The following is a 17,690-nucleotide window of genomic DNA, read 5'->3' as shown; positions in this document are numbered from 1 at the left end:
ACTTGTCATGATAAGCACACGATAAGCACAGGTGTTGATAATAATGATAAAGATGCCTTCACTGTTTTTATTAAGTTGACCTGTTTTTCCAACTGTTAAAATACCTGCTGTAAATAAAATAACTGATTCAGTGACTCAACAGAGCTAACATGCCCTCAATACACATTCTATAGCAATAAAGCTAGGTAAGCTAGCTGCTTACCTGTCTGGTGTATGAGCTGATGTTTCCCACACAGGAAACAGGAAACCAGGAGTTTAAAGACGGTTTTGAAAGAACACAACTTGTTTATAAAAAAGCAACAGGAAGAGAAACAGTTGCAACAAACACCAGCAGGTTTTTTAGCTTCTTTCCCTCCTTTGTCTCCACAGGTGTGAAACAGGAAACAGGGGGGCGGGGCATCCAGAGTTTAAATCACCCGCCATTTCTATTTCTATTTCTATTTCTTCTTCTTCTTCTTCTTCTTCTTCTTCTTCTTCTTCTTCTTCTTCTTCTTCTTCTTCTTCTTCTTCTTCTTCTTCTTCTTCTTGTGTTTATTGGCAGTTAGCAAACCAGCTTATAGGTGCATTACCAGAAATAGCTGCTGTTTGCAGTTTTCTTCAGTGGTTCCAAAGGAAAAAGTCCTATTCACGGAGAACTGTTGTTCACGTGGGAAGTTTCACATGTTCACATATGACAACCAAGATGTAAAATATATATGTACAATTTACATGTTCCTCCCTTTTGTCTAAAACAATTTATGTCATCAGATTTTGTGTTGACACTGTATGTGGCCTTTCACCTCTATAACAAAGGTCATGCATAAACATTTCATGAATAAATAGGCTACTGTTTGTGTTTATTCTCTCTCACCATTGTAGATATATATCAGGGGGGTTTTTTTCAGCAATTCGGTATCAAATAGAAGTTTCGAGAAACATAAATCCATGTTTAATCACACACAAAGACACCCTTGGCCCTCTGCTGTTATTTTTGATGACTGATCCCTGGTTTCCTTCTGGCCTTCAGTCTGTTAAAACAGTTCACAGCATGTCCCGTTATTCCTGCACTGAAGAGCTGCCTCTGATCCTGACATCCTATCACCTTGACCTTTAACAGATCACTGAACATCCCTGAGGGGAGCTAAATAAAAGGCCAGCGCTGTGGTTCCTACTGATGTCACCGATGTGATATCAATAGTTTGTCACCGAGTGTTCCTCCGGAGGTGCATGAATCCCCAATGCTTCTCACAGAATTGCCTGTTAGAGGCTGTCAGGATGTATAAAGATAAAAAGGGAGGCCTCCACGTCCCTTCCCACCCCAAGGACGGCATTGGGAGGGGGGCAGAGGAGCACTGATTGAGAGCACCTGTCAGGTGAGGCTTTCGCAGTTGACAGCGCAGAAGGAGCTCCGGGTCGACTGCTATGACTGCTAATCTCTGACGTGGCAACCTGCCGGGCTCTGCCAGTCTCCAGAGGGGAAGCGCCAGGAGCCCGAGAGCGGAGGCGTTTCCAGGGCTGCAGTCCTGCTAATGTCTCCCCCAACAGAATGAACCAAGCTGATATGCTCTAAATACATTTCATTATCATCATCATGATTATATCACTAATTGTGTGTACTCGGTAATGTGCTGCAGCAGCCGCCTCCTGGGAGGTGTCTGAGAGACTGAATGATTAAAACATGTATGATGAACCATGCATCAAAACGTCCCTGCGGGCTTCCTCACAAGATACATGTAAGCGGCTCCACTGACACTCGGAGCGAGCAAACAGCAGAGGATGTGGTCTACTGAGGGGCTGAGAGGCTGAGGAGGAACCTGCAGGCAATAACATGACAGCAGGTGGATATTAGAGATGCAGGGGATTGACCTGAGGTGACCCCATCCATATCCATAAACCCACACTACATAACCTCTACACCTTCAGACATGAATCCAGTGCAGCCTAAATAATTCCACTACCACACAATAAGGAAACCAAAGGCTGAGGTTCAAACCATGGCTGTGGGCTTCTCTGGCCTGTGTGTGTGTGTGCTTGCCTCCATCTTTCTGTGTGGTTGACAGGAGAGGATAAAGTTTTTGTGACAGCATTTGATAAATGTTTAATCCAACATTCATACATGGGATTGGGTCCCCAGTCAAAACCCACCAAAGACACACAGCAGGTGTGTGAAATATTCATTCACTACACGCTTCATTAAGAATGAAACATACCATGGTCCCCGTTCATTTATTCATTTCGATTATCGAAACAAAAGACAGAAAAATGGGAGATTAAAACACGGTGGGCGCGCTATTCTATATTTGTCTCACAGATTTGTAACAATTTGTGTTGTGACAAATAACTCTGCCTGTTGAAATCCCGCTGTCATCTTGCTGAGAGTCAGGCAGCTACTGTGAGCGGAGCTTTCATCTGAGGGCTGTAACAAATCACTGCCTGCCTGAGACGCTCCAGCTCCGCATCCGACTGCAGCAGTTTGACCCCTGACCTGTCCAGGAGCGTCTGGTGACTCATCGCATAAAGCATCCTGATTTATATCTGAGCTATCAGCTGGGGACGGGACAGTTTTCATATTTTAACAATTAAACGATGGAATATGACAATTAACAATCTCTCTTGGTGATGAGTGACTGCACGGAAGAAATGACTGATGCTCTGCCTGTCAGCTCACAGGTTCTCTTGGACCCTTTCTAAATTTTTAGAACAGTAAATGTGTTATTGTTAAAGTGCCAGGGCTGTTTCAACATAGACCTGCTCTCTTTATATGAATGTGTCACACAAAACCCTCATTTCCCTGTGGAGATCATTAAAGTTTGATCTAATCTAATCTAATTAAAACAAGGATGTGCAGGTCCTGACACATTGTCCATTATGAATGTGTTGTTTTCAGAAACACAAAAAAATGTAGTTTAAAATTTGTAATACAAAGACTTTAAAACAATTATTAAACTTACACATCTCAACGTGGTTTGTCGCTGTTATTATTTGTGGTTAAAATGTTTTTGATTAATTGATTTGCAGCTGTTGTCATATTCAGTTAAGGTCAATTCAATTGTCACTGCATGTTAACAGAAATACAGTTTGGCTTTCTATGTTGTTTTCTTAGTTTTGATAGGAGGCTCACAAAAAAATGTGATGCAATTTAATTATAAAAGGAGACAAAGACAGTAATTAAAACACAGAATAAAAAAAATTAAACATACAAATTATTATTAATACTTTCCCTGTAGGACTATTACAATTTCCACATCCAGTGGAATTAATCATCTTTTGAAAGCAGAGTTCCGTCTTAATGAAATGTATTGATCCACTGTGTGTTTAACAGGTCGTTGTTTTCACCCTGTAAAGTCCCTTTTTTCCAGCAGTGAAATTTACATCTAAACTATTACATCAAAGGAGAATCTCATCATTAATCACATTGTCAAAATGACTGGTTATAAATATTGTCACATGACATTTAAATGAACGTGTGCATCATTTATGTTCTTGCATTTACTTGTAGTATACTAATTGTATATAAAACTAATGTATCAATATGAAAATATGATGCAATGTTATGATATATATATATTGATTTAATTATTAGTAAATAACAAGTAACATGTTTTTATATAAAATTAAATATATAATATTTAATTATAAAGAAAATGATATACACAGTATAATATTTGGTTACTATTTTATATATATATATACAGTAATATAATAATACTACTACTAATAATAATAATAATAATAATAATAGTAATAATACATTTATTTGTATAGCACTTATCTAAACAAGGTTACAAAGTGCTTAACAATGTTTTTTTAATATATAATTATATAATCTATATACTATTTATCTCCACGGAGGAAAGGAGGACAGGAAGTCCCGCCCTCCTCTCCTCCCTCTGTCACTTACGTCACTTCCCCCTTGCTGACAACATGGCGGCCGTCAGTCCGTCAGACTCGGGGACGTCGCTTCCCAGAGACGTTGTGATCAAGACGGAGCCGGAGGTGGAGGCGGAGACGGAGAGCGGGCTGGCGTCCGGCTCGGAGGGGCCGCCGGTGAAGCGGGACCCCGTGGTGCCGCTCCTGTCCCCGGTCAGCGGGCTGCAGCCGCTCGCCTGGTCGCAGGACCACCGCCTGGCCGTGTGCACCACCAGCTCCCTGGCGCTGATGGAGCTGGTGTGCGACGTCCACAGCGGGAAACAGGAGCTGATGCTGCACCGGACCTCCATCCCCGTCCCCGGCGAGGCCACCAGACTGCGGGTAAAGATACACAACACACGGTGTTCAGTGAAGCAGGGGGGGGAAACAAGCTAGCTTCTGTTAGCATGTTAGTAAACACTGGGCTCGACCACAGTTATGAACCTCAGATAAAGACACGTGATGTTATGTTTTATATCTGGAGACGACGACAACCCAATCAGCTCATATCTAATCCCCAATAAATGTGCAAAGTATCAATCAATCAATCAATCAATCAACATCCCCAAATTCAGTTATCATCTAATTCAGGATTCACTCTCAATGAATGAATGAACAGAAACTGTCAGATTTCTCCAACAACTTGAAATAATCATCTCCAGGTGACAGGTGATCTACTGAAGATGAGAAAGAAACTGAAACGCATCGATAATAATTGATTACAGGACAAATCAATTTGACTAAACAATGTTAAAACATGTTTTAAATAGTACAAACTAAGAAAAAAAGACTACGACACCTGTTAAAGTAAAATATGACACCTTCAATTCAGTGTTTTCATGACCAATAGGCCCCAAATCTATAAGTTCTGCATAATATAATACAAATAATTATCATTATTAAGGTTTATAAGTCAATACCTTTTGTAATTTGTAAAAACTGGAAAATAAAAGGTAAAACTGTCCCATAGATGAAACTAATTGCTGACCCCTGTCTTATATCAAGTTATTGGTGGATGTGTTTGCAGCAGCAGTGATGATACATTTCTATAACGACTGTTTCCAAAACACACAGGTGGTCACAAACTGACATCTGTGAGGGTTTTTGTCTCGTTGTTATTTGTGCAGTTGTTACACAGCTTATGTAAACATGCCGTAGGAGCACAGCCAAGCTCGTATTCACTCGTGTGCTATTAGTTTGGCAGCGGTGGATGTTTCTGTACTTTCATTATTTACTAAACTGCGAGAAGGATAATTAAAAGCGATTGGATACAAATGTCGATGCGAAGAGAAAACTGTAAAACTATTTTGTTCTGGTAAATCTCTCCCTCCACAGCTGCTCTACTGTGTGATAATGATTGTTTATAGGTTCCTCTTCCAAAAAATCCACTTGGCAGATAAAATATTGGACGGAGGCTGAGTTTAATAATCCACTCGACACAGTGACAGAAGGGTGAAGTTGGTTTTCTGCCGTCATTGATAAATATGATTAAGTGCTTGTTGAGCAGGAGGCTTAATGAGGCGGGAGGGGCACACGATGGCGTTCAAAAGTAAGTGTCACAAACGACATTATGTTGCGCTGGTCGCTGCCATGTCAAGGATCAATAAAGTTTTTTTCTGAATCAGGTTATTTAGTTGATTTAAGCTCGTTTAAAAATAATGCTTTGTTTTTCTGCTCATCATCAACTGATCTTTACTGTAGCATCTTTTACATTTATTATCATTATCATCTTAAATTACATATATATATATATATATATATATATATATATAGCACTTGTTAGGGTCAATTTATAATAGTTTTTTAATTTACCTAGGACTTGAAATAAAGCCTGGTAGAAAGTACAAAGTAGAACCCGATTGATTTAAGGGGATATGTTTAAGGGTTTGATTACATCTTAGGAGTCATTGCTGAATAATTTTCCAGCAGCACTGGCTTTCAACAACTCCTCTGCAAATATTGCGAGTTATGTAGTTTGGATGTTAGTGAAATGACTTGCAAACTTTCTTCTTGTTTTAAAAATCTAAATTCTTTCATTTTGTTGTTAACATTTTAGGTGGGAACAGCGGAAGAGCATTCAAAAATGGTGGAGAAGTTCAGCACGCATCCGGTCCCCACCGTGAGGCAAGTTTTTCTGGCCGACAGAGTGATGAACCCGTCAGTGGTTGCGCACAAGGGAATAAAGTATGCCAGTTGGTCTCCGTTAGGTTGTGACTCTAATGGACGGTGTTTGCTCGCGTGCCTAACGCTGGACCACAGACTTACCATTCATAACAGCTACAAGCGCCTCGAGTGGAGCATGCTCGTCAATCTCACCAAAAGGTACAGTGAGAGGTTAAAGGAGCGAGGCTACGCCAGGAAAGACAACGAGCCGCCGCAGGAAAACCTGCAGGACTTTGAGGAGCTGCAGCGGCGCTTCCGTATGCAGACGCCCCTGAGGATGGAGTGGTCAAGCATTTACACGATCAAACAGGTTCAGCCGGACAACACGGGCATGGACTTGGAGATGGTCCTCCTGGCTGTCTTGATGGAAAACGGCGACCTTGTTTTGTGGAAGTTTGATTTGCCGTTTGTAAACGGGGATGATGTCATGTTTTATGACATCATCGAATCCGGTGTGATTCGACCCAGTAACTTGGCGTGGTGGGAGTATGAAAACTCAGATCGCCGGATGAGCGGCCTGATCATCGGCAGTGAGGTGGGACCAGTTAAGATCATGCCGGTCAGCCTGACGGGAGTGAAGGGCTACTTCACCCTGCGACACCCTGTCATCCTCTGGAAGGACTGCGACGAGATAGCTGTGGAAAACATCAAATGCGTCCAGATGATCCACCCGATCCATAAATGCAGCTGCAGCCTCATCGTCGCCTCACGGGGATGTTACGTCTTTTGGTGTCTGCTCATGATTTCACCAGCCGGACTTAATGTGCACAACTCTCACGTGGTGGGGCTTCACTCGCTCCCCGTGGTCTCGCTAGCGGTCAGTCAACATGGCGTTGCAGTGTATTCATGCTCCATAGACGGGTGTATAAAAAAGCTGACACCTACATTTACTGAGAATACTTTGATTTTCAAACAAGACGACATGATGCGACTCGAAAACCTGACAGGGCGGCGGATACATGGGATTGCGGTAAGCCACAATGGAGCGTATATTGCTATGGTCAGCACACAAGGTATGGTGGACAGCCACCATCCAATCACCAGGACCTACCAGGTTCACTTTTTGACCCTGAAAACGCCAGAAAGTGCAGCAGCACTGCTGCTAAAGTCTCCCGTACAGAACTTGTACAAACTGGCTGACCTGCTTGACATCGTGAGGTGGCAAATTCTGAAAAACAAGTGCATCCCTTCAGCACTGCAGGAAGAGCTTGACCAAAGGATCCAGGAAGTAGACTCGCCCTATTTGTGGCGTTTTAAGCTCTTTTTGGTTCGTATACTTTACCAGTCTCTGCAGTCACCTCCGACAGATCATCGCTGGAAACCCAGCCAAGTGGGAAGCAAAGTGTTTATAAGGGACGCAGACGAGGAGGATGGGGAGGACGAAGAAGATTGTGTGCTAGAGGAAGGCGATTCTGTCGGAGGGAAGCCGGAGAAGGAGGAGAATCGCGAGGAGCAGATGGCGGAGGTGCAGGCTTGGGTTAACTCTGTAGAGAGTCACCTGATGAGAGAGAACATGAAGAAGGTGCTGGGGGTGGTGTACCTCAACACCTGGATCGCTCAGAACACCAGTATACCCACCTGTGGCCTGGTGGAGTACCTCGCCAAAGACACTAACGACAGAAATTCAGAGGTAAAACCTAGTGACCCACTGATCATCACTCACCATGAACGTCCTGGTCAGATTCCCTTTGTTTTCACTTGACCTGATTACAGTGTTGTTACGTACATGCTCAAAGTGGAAGCTGCACAGTGTCAATCCGGTTCAGCTAAGAAATGGTAATACAGCGTTAAAGTTTGCATTTACAGTGTTTCCTCTATAATTTATTTTTCATGTGCGAAATCTGTGACTTGTGACCTTTCCTGTTAATCCACACTAAAGGAATTTTAGTTTATTGATTAACCAAAAGATCGGCTTTAGATTAACATCAGATCTTTTAAGTCGTGTAAGTTTTGAGTTGAAGCCGCCACCAGTAAGACTTGTTTCAACACATCCTCCAAAACCCTGTCACCAGTTTGTAGTTTGTCCTTCCCTGGATCACTGTCATTAGGTCAGGTCATATTCAAACTAGAAGAGCACTAAGAGAGCGTGTACCCTCCAGCAAGGACAACGCCCTATCTCGCAATGTTGAATACAGTGAAACAAATAATAATCTCGAAACTCCTAATTTGAATGGGTTCTTCCTTGGGTTGTGCTTCACCCCTCCACAAAATATCACGGAAATCGGTTTAGTAGATTCCTTGGCGGAGGTAACAAATTTGACCTTTAACGTCATTTGTACGTGTTTCATCAGTGAATATCACGTGTCATCACCTGAAGATGAAGTTAATTGACAAGTTAATCAGCTGAAAATAAATAATTTTTTCATTCTTAATATTATTATTCTTACCACTCTCTGTCTGTGTGTGTTAATTGTCCCTCTCAGATCCTGATTGGCCACATGAAGAAAAAGATTAACAAGCAGACGTTCCCGGAGCACTGCAGCCTGTGTCAGGCCGTGCTTCCCTTCACCGACCACAAACAAGCGATCTGTGAAAACGGTCACATGTGGCTCAGGTACGAAGACTATTCTTGATTTTTCTTATTTTTTTAACAACTCCTAAATTTAAATCTAATCCACTAAATCTTCTTCAGCCTCACAGAAAGTGCAGGTGCCGCATCGGTTCAGACGCCAGACAGTCGGGGTGTGAATTGAATCTTTGACGGTTTATTTGTCTTCACAGAGCAGTAATCAAGCCTCCCACCTCTTGATATTTACCCATGCACCACTCTCATCGTCTCATAAATATTATCTGTCAAACATTTCTCCTTCCTTCCTCGCTGGCTGGGATGCGGTGCCTCCGGTGGGCACGTGGAGGGAAATCTGTGCCCCTTCAGTTGCACCTCGGCGCTGCCTCTGCTCTACTTTTGTGTTTGTGTGTGTGAGCCTGTGTGTGTGTGTGTGTGTGTGTGTGTGTGTGTGTGTGTGTGTGTCTGTCCCTGCCAGCCCGCTCTCTTAATGCCGTTCTCTCGGTCTCCTCCAGGTGTGTGTTGTCATACCAGGCCTGCCAGACGCTGACGTTCAGACGTTGCCTCCTGCTGGATAGCATCGCCAGACTGCCAAAGCCTGAGGGTAAGCGCCACTTTTTCCATCTCCCTCCACCTCCGTCTCACAGTCACACTCTCCATCAGCCGTCTCCTCCTGTCACCTTCAGCGTCGGCCCTCATCCCAGCCTGCCGCTCAGATCACAACTCCACACTTTGGATTTCCAAGTTGGAGTTGAAAACGTAACTCTGAAAAACATGAAGCATTATTCAAATGAGAGGGTTTCTTTAGTATTTATTATTTTAAAATAAAGGTCTTATCTCACTTTCTGGGTTGAAGACAGAAACGTGTGCAGCTTCTGTCTCATCATTGCCTCAAATAATGAGCACTGGTGCAGGAATAATTTGTGAGACTTTTTGTCTCTTTTATTTTGATTTCTTGCAGAACTCGTATTTCACAATTATTAATTAAACTGAGTGCGATTTCAGATCCATTAATTGTTTTGATTATTCGTGATTTTTCAGGGAATCATGGTTTTCTATGGCGCTTAAAAATCCCCCTCAAAGAGCAGGTGTACGTCCAGCGTTGTCTCCTGAACTGATGACAGTTGGGAGAGAACACAGGGTGTGAGGTTTGGCTTCATCCGGCTGCATCATGCATCCCAGGTCTTTATCAGAGTTGGCTTAACGCCTGAGGCACGACTCTCCTGGTCATTCCAACCGATCCGGGCTGAAGGCTGACGGCTCTGTGCAGTTTTGGCATCTGTCAAAATTGCCATCATCGCAGCTTCCGTCTAAAAACATCTCACGAGCTGATTGTGATCCTCTGTGTTTGGTTTTTGAAACACGTCAGACGGTTTTACTGTATTTAATATGTTTACTGAGGCTTTGTCTCGGTTAATAGATCAGTAGACTAGAAGAGAAGCAGGATGTGTTTGACAGTAATAATTGTTTCCTGTCAAAGACACCTTTCATACCCAGTTTTAGATTCAAGGTAAATTAATGAGCACGAGGATCGTTCGCTCTCATCATTTTCTCATCATCATTTATCAGTGTACTCTGCCGTCGACTTCTAATGTCTGACAGCACTTTTATTTATATTATTTTCTTTGTGCAAAATATCATTGGTCAACTAACTTAAGCTTTATTTAAGTCTATTGCAAACATTTAGGTGAATTTATTACACTAATCTTAAGTACTTGTTAAAAGGCATTTAATTAATTTAATATATGTAATGAACCTTTTAACCTTCCGTCCGTCCTGACATGTCTGGTGTTGGAAGTTTTATGAAATTGTTCCCAAGTCTTTTAACTTTCATGGAAAAGCGACTCCGGCACCGAATCAAATGAGACCAACGTGTAAACTTGTCGTCACATTTACATGACAAAGTGCAGCCGGAGAGTCTTTAATCATTTCATATTGTGAATCACGTTTTCTCTGCCCACAGATCCGGAGTGGATCAAGAAGATCCTGCAGGCGCCCTGCACGCTCTGCGACTCGCCGATGATCTAGAGCCAAAACCACCGCAAGAACCTCAGGGCTTCCCCGTGACCTTCACAGCTCCCCGCTCTCACGCGGGGTCCAATTTTGTCACACATCACTGCAACAGTTTTTTATTTCATGTGTTTTGTTCACCTTTTTATTACTTTATTTTTGGTATCTTAAAAGTGCAAATAAAAGGCTTTGATTACACGTTCAGACTCGCATTTCCTCTCGAGTGCAGCCTACAAAGTGCGCAGAGAAGCTGTTTCCCCCCATGCCGCAGTTTTAAATTAATATTTTACTGAGGTAAAACAGTTTGGAGTCAAACTTTACAGATTTCTTTATTTTTCCTCGCTCTAAAATTAATTCCCAGTCAGACGCAGTGTTTGCACAAGGGTGCAAAGAAACAAAGTTTAAAATGTGGTTATATGTGGAGGTTTTTATTATTCAGTAGGACTTCAGGGCACCATAAATAAGCTCGCTCATTTCCTTCTGTTGACTATATTTCCAAACCTTTGGTGTAGTTTTTATTGCAAGGAAGTGGAACTTACTCTGCTAGTCCTATTTTAGTGAGTTTTTTCTTCCCTTTTTGAGTGCAACAAATAATACACTCTGAATAATACATACTCTGAAAAAAAGAAAAAAGAAAACTCAACATACCTACTTTAATTGGCACTGTAAAACAATTTCCAAGCTCTGGGAAGAGGGGGGAGGAGGAGTAGGGTGGTGGTGCTCAGTCATTCTCTCAGATGAGGACTTCCGCTAATGTAAACGCAGAAGAGAAGGAGCGGCGAGGCAGATGAGATGAGCAAGAAGCAGGAAGAAAGCGAAAAGTGTGCTTAAAAACCCGGCGCGGTCCCTCCCCGGGGAGCGCGTCGTAATGAGATTCAGCAGTAATGAGGGACAGAACATGGTGCCAGATGTGATTCTAATTCCAATTGGGGGGTGTTAGAGAGCATATTGTTAAATACAATTAACCCTTTTTTCATATTTGGAGGGAACAAGGGCCGTGGGGAGGGGGGATACAGGCTCGGCGGCACGTTTCCCCGACCCTCCCCATCCCCTCGGCCCCGGCTCCTTGTTCTGGAGACACGGAGGTCGGCGGCCGGTGATCAAAGAGGAAGCTGGACCTGAGAGACTGGGCCGGCAGCAGAGCCTCCTCTGTTCACCGCCGCGTCTCATCCCTTACATCCCCGGATCCGGCAGAGGTGGGGTGGGGTCTGCCCTCCCTCTGGTGTCACTGGAGATGATAGCCTGCCCCGGGGCGAGGAGAGAGGAGGCAGCTCATGCTTCCGAACCCTCAGGATCTCATGAAAGGGGACCTTTTTGATTTTATTTTTCTAAACCCCCACATTTCTCAGCTCAGTGGTGGCATTTATTGGACCGAGACTCAGCGAAGCTTCTGTCCAGCTGTGGAAGAAAGGGGCATCTCCCATTTTACTAGAAAGTGAATCCTTTATCACATTATCACGGCCGCGGCTGCCAGAGGCCCTGAGATGTGTGAAATTAGCGGTAGTTTTGTAGTAATTAGTTTTTAGGAGCATCGCTGCAGGAAGTGTAGCTTTTAATAATCAGGGACTCAAATATCTTAAGTGGAGTTAATATCTTTTTGTTTATTTTTATTGGATCCTCATTAACTTCAAACTGCTCCTGATATTCCGGAGGCCTTCACGTTAACGACGTCCAAATCAAACATTAGTACAATAACAGTGAGGTTTAGATCAGCTGTGAGCAGTGTGTGATACAGACTCATAATTAGCACACAAACATCCATATATTTCATAAGAGTTAAGAAATCAGCATCAGACACAGATATATATTTAAACTGTGTTTTTAAAGAACTACTCACGAGTCCCATTCAACCGCTGTAACTGTCTTTCACCCTCACACGAGTGACATTTGCCCAGAGTACAATAATGATAATAACCAATAAATAATCCAATAATAAAAATCTGCATCAATAACACTATAAACCTAAATAAAAGTCAACTTAATAGCTTTTTTCCAGAGCTTTTAATCAAATGTTCATGTTCTTCCTCAGAAAATATGTGTGGGTGGAGTATGTGTATTTTCTGACCTAATAAAAAAAAGCTAATAACCTAATACAGTAATTACATTTTACTGTTGTTATATCCTTCTGTGAAGCAATATGTGACATTAAGAAACATGTTATACAAATAAAGATTATTATCATTATCAATAAATAAATGGACCTTGACTGTTTTGGTCAAATTACAAGAATATTGTTTTCCTTTGTGTATTATTAACCAAAATAATAATTGACTTTATTCCTCTGAAGAAACCCCCAAATTTTGGTTTGGCAGTGGTTTCATTGTTATTTAATGAAGAGACACAATTTCAAACTCATGTCTTTTGTAGGAGATATTTAATCTCAGGTCATATTAAAGCTTTTTCGGAGATTAGTTTAAAGTTTAAAGAAAAACACCTGCAGCAGCTGTTGTCCATGAAAAGAAACAGATGCCGTGAAGCAGGTTCCTCACTGAGATGTGTTTTGTGGTTTTAATTAATACTTCAATTTAAAGCAAAACGTCAGAGTCAACAGAAAATATCGGAGCTCTACTCCTGTCATCAAACAAATTGAAAAGGTTAAAAAGAAAAGAAAAACCACACCCTGGAAACTAAAACCTGCAGCCTAATAAACTAACAATTACAAATCCAGGGTAAATATTAACTTTGGCTCCGACACCATGGATTCTCCTGATGGAGCCAAACACAGCAGAACTGTAACGTAACCCTGCTTTTGTCAAAGTTAAATCCTCTATTAAAAAATGCTTAATTGAAAAGTTGATACAGAGAATTGTGAGGATGTAAACTGAGGGCTGTTCCTGAGCTCTGGCTGTGGAGGGTTTACAGAGTTTGGTGCCTTCTCGGCTGCAGCCTCCCCTCTCTCTCTCTCTCTCTCCCTCTCTCTCTGTCGGAGCCTGGGGATTCGGTGCACAGTGTGTGTATGTTTGTCAAGTGGAAGTGGCTCCTCAGGTTGTAATGTTCCTGTCACTGATAGGTGGAGACCAGCACTGTTACAGAGGTTAGCTGTGTTTGGTTGATCCTCCTCCTGCTTTAATATAATAATCCGTCAAAGAGCATCTCCACTGGTAATTACCTGCTTCCCCTCCCTCTCTCTCTCTCTCTCTCCCACTGTCTTTGCTCTCAACACTTCAAACGGGGGATTTTTCTCTTTGCATACAATATTTATATCCTTTATGTCAGTGGCTGGATGGCATGAAACATTCATGGCACCTTTTCACACCTTAATTTCATGTGATGTTCCTTTTGTTTTGTTTAGACTGGATTTTGAACACGAGTTGTCCCACCGTATTCTCTCAAGAGTATCGATTCGTTTTGTTGCTTCAGCATATTTCAATTTACACAGTGAGAGGTGGCAGCTGCTTCGCTGCCTCCGACGAGCGACTGCGTCACCTGGAAAACATTGTTTGGGATTTCACGAGTCTCCTGTTGATTCGTTCACATCTCTGAGAAAAGAGAAGTTTATGAAGGTACATATTCACTGATCAGTATTTCTAGTTGTACTCAGGAGCCAGAGCACTTTATGGTAAACACACAGGATTTGTGTTGGAATATTTCATCCATTCTACAGTTTTCTCCATTAATTAGATATCAATTATATAGGACTGCATGACAGAAGTACCATAGATACTTCAGTAGACATTTTATTTATATTGCTTATGTTTTGTAACGATAGCATTCTGTTTGACCTTTCATGAAAATCTTCATATATTGAATCTTTCTTGGTGACCAGTAATCTGCCTCATGTCATTATGTCACAATATAAGTTACACAAGGTACAATATAAAATATAAAATTTATTTGTTTGACTATGCCACACCCCCATCATTGACAATGATAGAAACAGATAAAAAGTTACTTTCAGCAAAATAAAGAACAATACTGTTTATTTCTTCCTTCATAAATCATTTTCATTCAACTATTTTTGCCTTGGTCATCCGTGACCCCCCCTTGCAGTAGCTCCATGTCCCCCCAGGGGGCCTCACCCCTCAGTTTGAGAACCAGGGATTGTTTACACTTCTGTGTTTATTTAGATATTTTTAGTTGTTGCAGCCGTTCTCAGTTTAATGATGTGATTTAAAGCAACTTACAAAGCTTAATGAACTCATAAATTGGAGAAGCATCCAGACAGGACACACATCGTCCTCCAGCTCTGATGTAAACACGACCGTCTGTGAAGTTCAGGTCAGAATATCTGCCGGTGTAGAAACTGCGGCACGGTAACGATCCATGTCTGCCGCTGCCGCCTGCCTCCACTTCCCCCTCCTCTGTTTCTAAAGTCTTCTAAAGTGAACCACATCCCCCCCAAACTTGTCAGCACTAATGAAGTCAGTATGCAGGGTTGTCTTCCCCTCGCTCTGAACTGATGGGGTGAACATGGTTGTCTAACTGGTTGACTCCCCCGCTCTCTGCTGTCCCCCCCGGGGGAGCTGGGTGAGGAGAGAGAGAGAGCGAGCTGAGGGAGGGCAGTGACCCGAGACCAGCTGAGGAGGATAGGAGGGTGGGGGGGTTGCATGTCCATCATTAGAGTCACTATTTGTTCGTGGCTTTGAGAGCACTGAAGTGGAACTAATACTGAGCAGCAGAATGGACATGGAGAGGGAGGGCCACTTTTTACTGCTACATTAATTAAGCTCATTCTCAACATGCTCCCTGTCTCCTCTTGTTCTGCTGTAATTAAGTGGAGGGGCTGCATTGTGTGTGTGTGTGTGTGTGTGTGTGTGTGTGTGTGTGTGTGTGCTGGTTTAACCTTTTCTGACATTTAGCACAACATCCTCTCTTTCAGACGTGGGAGGAGACTGAGCTCGTTGTTTAGTATTTTCACTGTGGGAGATGTTTCTGCCTCTACATCTGAGGTGAATGTACTTTTTAATAGGACTTTTACTGTTTATATTTTTTTACCCATTAATGACTGAGTATTGTTTCATTTATTGTTTTGTTTAGGATGTCAGAAAAAAGGGCTGAGAGGCTCTGGCACAAGTTCGCTGAGACAAAAGTGATGATACAAATGTCATCATACTTTACTGGTTTCTCCAGCCCACTATCGAGCAAATCTAATGAAAATACACCAACACATTAACTCATCAAACACATGAATGCCAGTCAATCCCTTTACGTTGTAGCTTCTTTCAGACTGAACTCCGGTTGATCTCCCCTGCCAGCCCCCTGGTAAAAACTCTGGATTCCTGTATGTCAGAGTGAGCCTGAGTGAGAACACAGCAGGAGATTATCCTGAGGATTCATCTCGAGCGAGTGGGCGTGTTGATGACGTTTGTACAATGCGAAACAAATGAGAAACTACAAACACATAGAAGACGCTGCGCCGATGTCGCTCTCCTTATTCTTCCCTCTACAGGAGAGTCTTCTTAACCTTTTAATGACCTTTTAAGATAAATAAATCCTTATTTTACCTCGTCATAATTAGGAGAAAACATCCTGTTCGGAACCAGTAATAGTTTGGTGTTGTTCAACGACCTGAAAAGGTTTGGAACAGCTAATCTTAATGAGTACATTTAAATACCAAAGTAAATTATACTGCTAAAAATGTTTTTTTTTTCCATTTGATGCCTCATCATGTGCCAATAATTTACAGCTGTGACAGGTATGAATACTTCTGATACCTAAATGAATCTCTCTAGCGATCAGTTGTTCACTTTTACTTAAGAGAGATTCTAAATCGGGACTTATGCTGCTGCGTTTGCTTAAGTGCAGGATTTAAGGATTTCCTCGATTTAATGAGCTCTGTGTGATGTGTCTTTGAGTGTGATTGATAGGCACTTATTTCTTTGTGGCTTCAGGATTAAATCACTGTGTTTTCTCCAAGACGTCAGGGGATAAGTGAATGAAAATCACTCGTGGCTGTGCTTGAGCGATGGAGGATTGGCAGCTCTTAAGTGAAACACACTGTTCGGCAGGCCTGCAAGACATCATGTCGCGTGTTCGTAAATACGGGCGGATGATGGATGTCTGTCTCCATCCGCGCTGGCACTGTGAAGTGACAGCTCTCTGTAACAGTGACAAGTTGGGTTCCAGCGGAGACAGATTGCCGTCAGGTGGCTCCATTTTCAAAAACCTCACCAAGAATACGGAGCGCTTAACTTTCCTTTTGAAGGCTGAAGGGCTCGCTGCGCCTTTTATATTCCAGATTTCAGCAGGAGGAGAAGACAGGGGGGTGGTGGTGGTGGTGGCTTATTTGAGAGTTTGCTTTAATATCTGTCTTTCAGAGATCAGAGCGTGTCAAATTCTCACACCTCATATTTCATAGCATCTATCACAGGCCATGTAAAATTCCCTTAAAAGTGCATTATGCAATATAATAGCAGGTTTGGGTGACATTTATCCGCCAAGGGGAGAAAGGCTGGTTACAGACCTATTGCCTTTTACAAAAAGGATTTCATCACCCGGGGGAATCTGTGTGAATTTCTGCGGTTTGTCTCGCGATTGCAGCCGATGATTCAAATTAGACGTGAACTTTACGCCATTTCCCGCAGACAAATCTGTTTTTCGCACATGCAAATAATTAGAGTCTTAGAGGTGACACGAAGCAAACACAAGTTTTGTGTGTGTGTTTGGGGGGGGGGGATATTTTCATTACGTGACTTATTGTCGAAATACTGTCAGAGTAGTTGATCTAGATAATTTTGAGCGGTCCTCCGAGTGTCTGCATGGGAGTGGGAGAAATTATTTCAGGGCCTGGTTATGCAGAATTTGTAATTTCTTCGCTTCTTTTTCTTTTTTTTTTTTAGAAAAGGAAATACCGGTAATAACTATGTGCAAAACCATTAGAATGAATATTTATGTTGCTTGTTATGAAATATTCATTAAGTCGGTGTAAAAAAAGAACAGCGAGTGAGACTGGGGAGAGAGGCTGTGTGTTTACTTGTGTGTGTGTGTGTGTTTGTGTGTAAAATGGGGGCGGTGGGGCCCTCATCACCTATTGCTCAGGAGTACTGACAAAACCCCGGGATTGAATATCTGACATCTCTTAACAAAAGAAGCAGCAGTAGCATCTTCTTCCCCCTTTTATTATTTTTCCCTCTATACCATCTCCCGCTCTTTCTCTTTCTCTCCGCCCGAGGTGATGCGAGTC

General features: G+C 42.4%; 1 protein-coding gene and 2 long non-coding RNA genes across 4 annotated transcripts in view; 1 reads left to right on the top strand and 2 right to left on the bottom strand.

Moving 5' to 3' along the window:
• LOC117771743 overlaps positions 1-323 on the bottom strand; it is a 37,633-nt gene extending 37,310 nt beyond the window's left edge. The window contains exon 1 of the long non-coding RNA XR_004615637.1: positions 203-323. This is a non-coding gene — a long non-coding RNA (uncharacterized LOC117771743). The remainder of the gene's footprint in view (positions 1-202) is intronic.
• A 3,580-nt stretch (positions 324-3,903) lies between these two features.
• Positions 3,904-10,765, top strand: gtf3c4 (general transcription factor IIIC, polypeptide 4). The gene is made up of 5 exons (XM_034602460.1): positions 3,904-4,230; positions 5,945-7,681; positions 8,475-8,605; positions 9,073-9,161; positions 10,521-10,765. Exons 1-5 carry the CDS (start codon positions 3,904-3,906, stop codon positions 10,583-10,585), a joined length of 2,349 nt encoding a protein of 782 aa, XP_034458351.1. The 3' UTR covers positions 10,586-10,765.
• LOC117771742 overlaps positions 4,089-17,690 on the bottom strand; it is a 46,192-nt gene continuing 32,590 nt past the window's right edge. For both annotated transcript variants that reach the window (XR_004615635.1, XR_004615636.1), the window contains 2 exons: positions 9,089-9,322; positions 4,089-4,224 (listed from right to left, as the gene is read on the bottom strand). This is a non-coding gene — a long non-coding RNA (uncharacterized LOC117771742). The remainder of the gene's footprint in view (positions 4,225-9,088; positions 9,323-17,690) is intronic.

This window comes from Hippoglossus hippoglossus, chromosome 12, assembly GCF_009819705.1.
Source record: "Hippoglossus hippoglossus isolate fHipHip1 chromosome 12, fHipHip1.pri, whole genome shotgun sequence".
In the NCBI taxonomy this organism is placed as follows: domain Eukaryota; kingdom Metazoa; phylum Chordata; class Actinopteri; order Pleuronectiformes; family Pleuronectidae; genus Hippoglossus; species Hippoglossus hippoglossus.
Note: the sequence above shows the minus strand (reverse complement) of the source record. Positions and strands in the feature narration are given on the sequence as shown.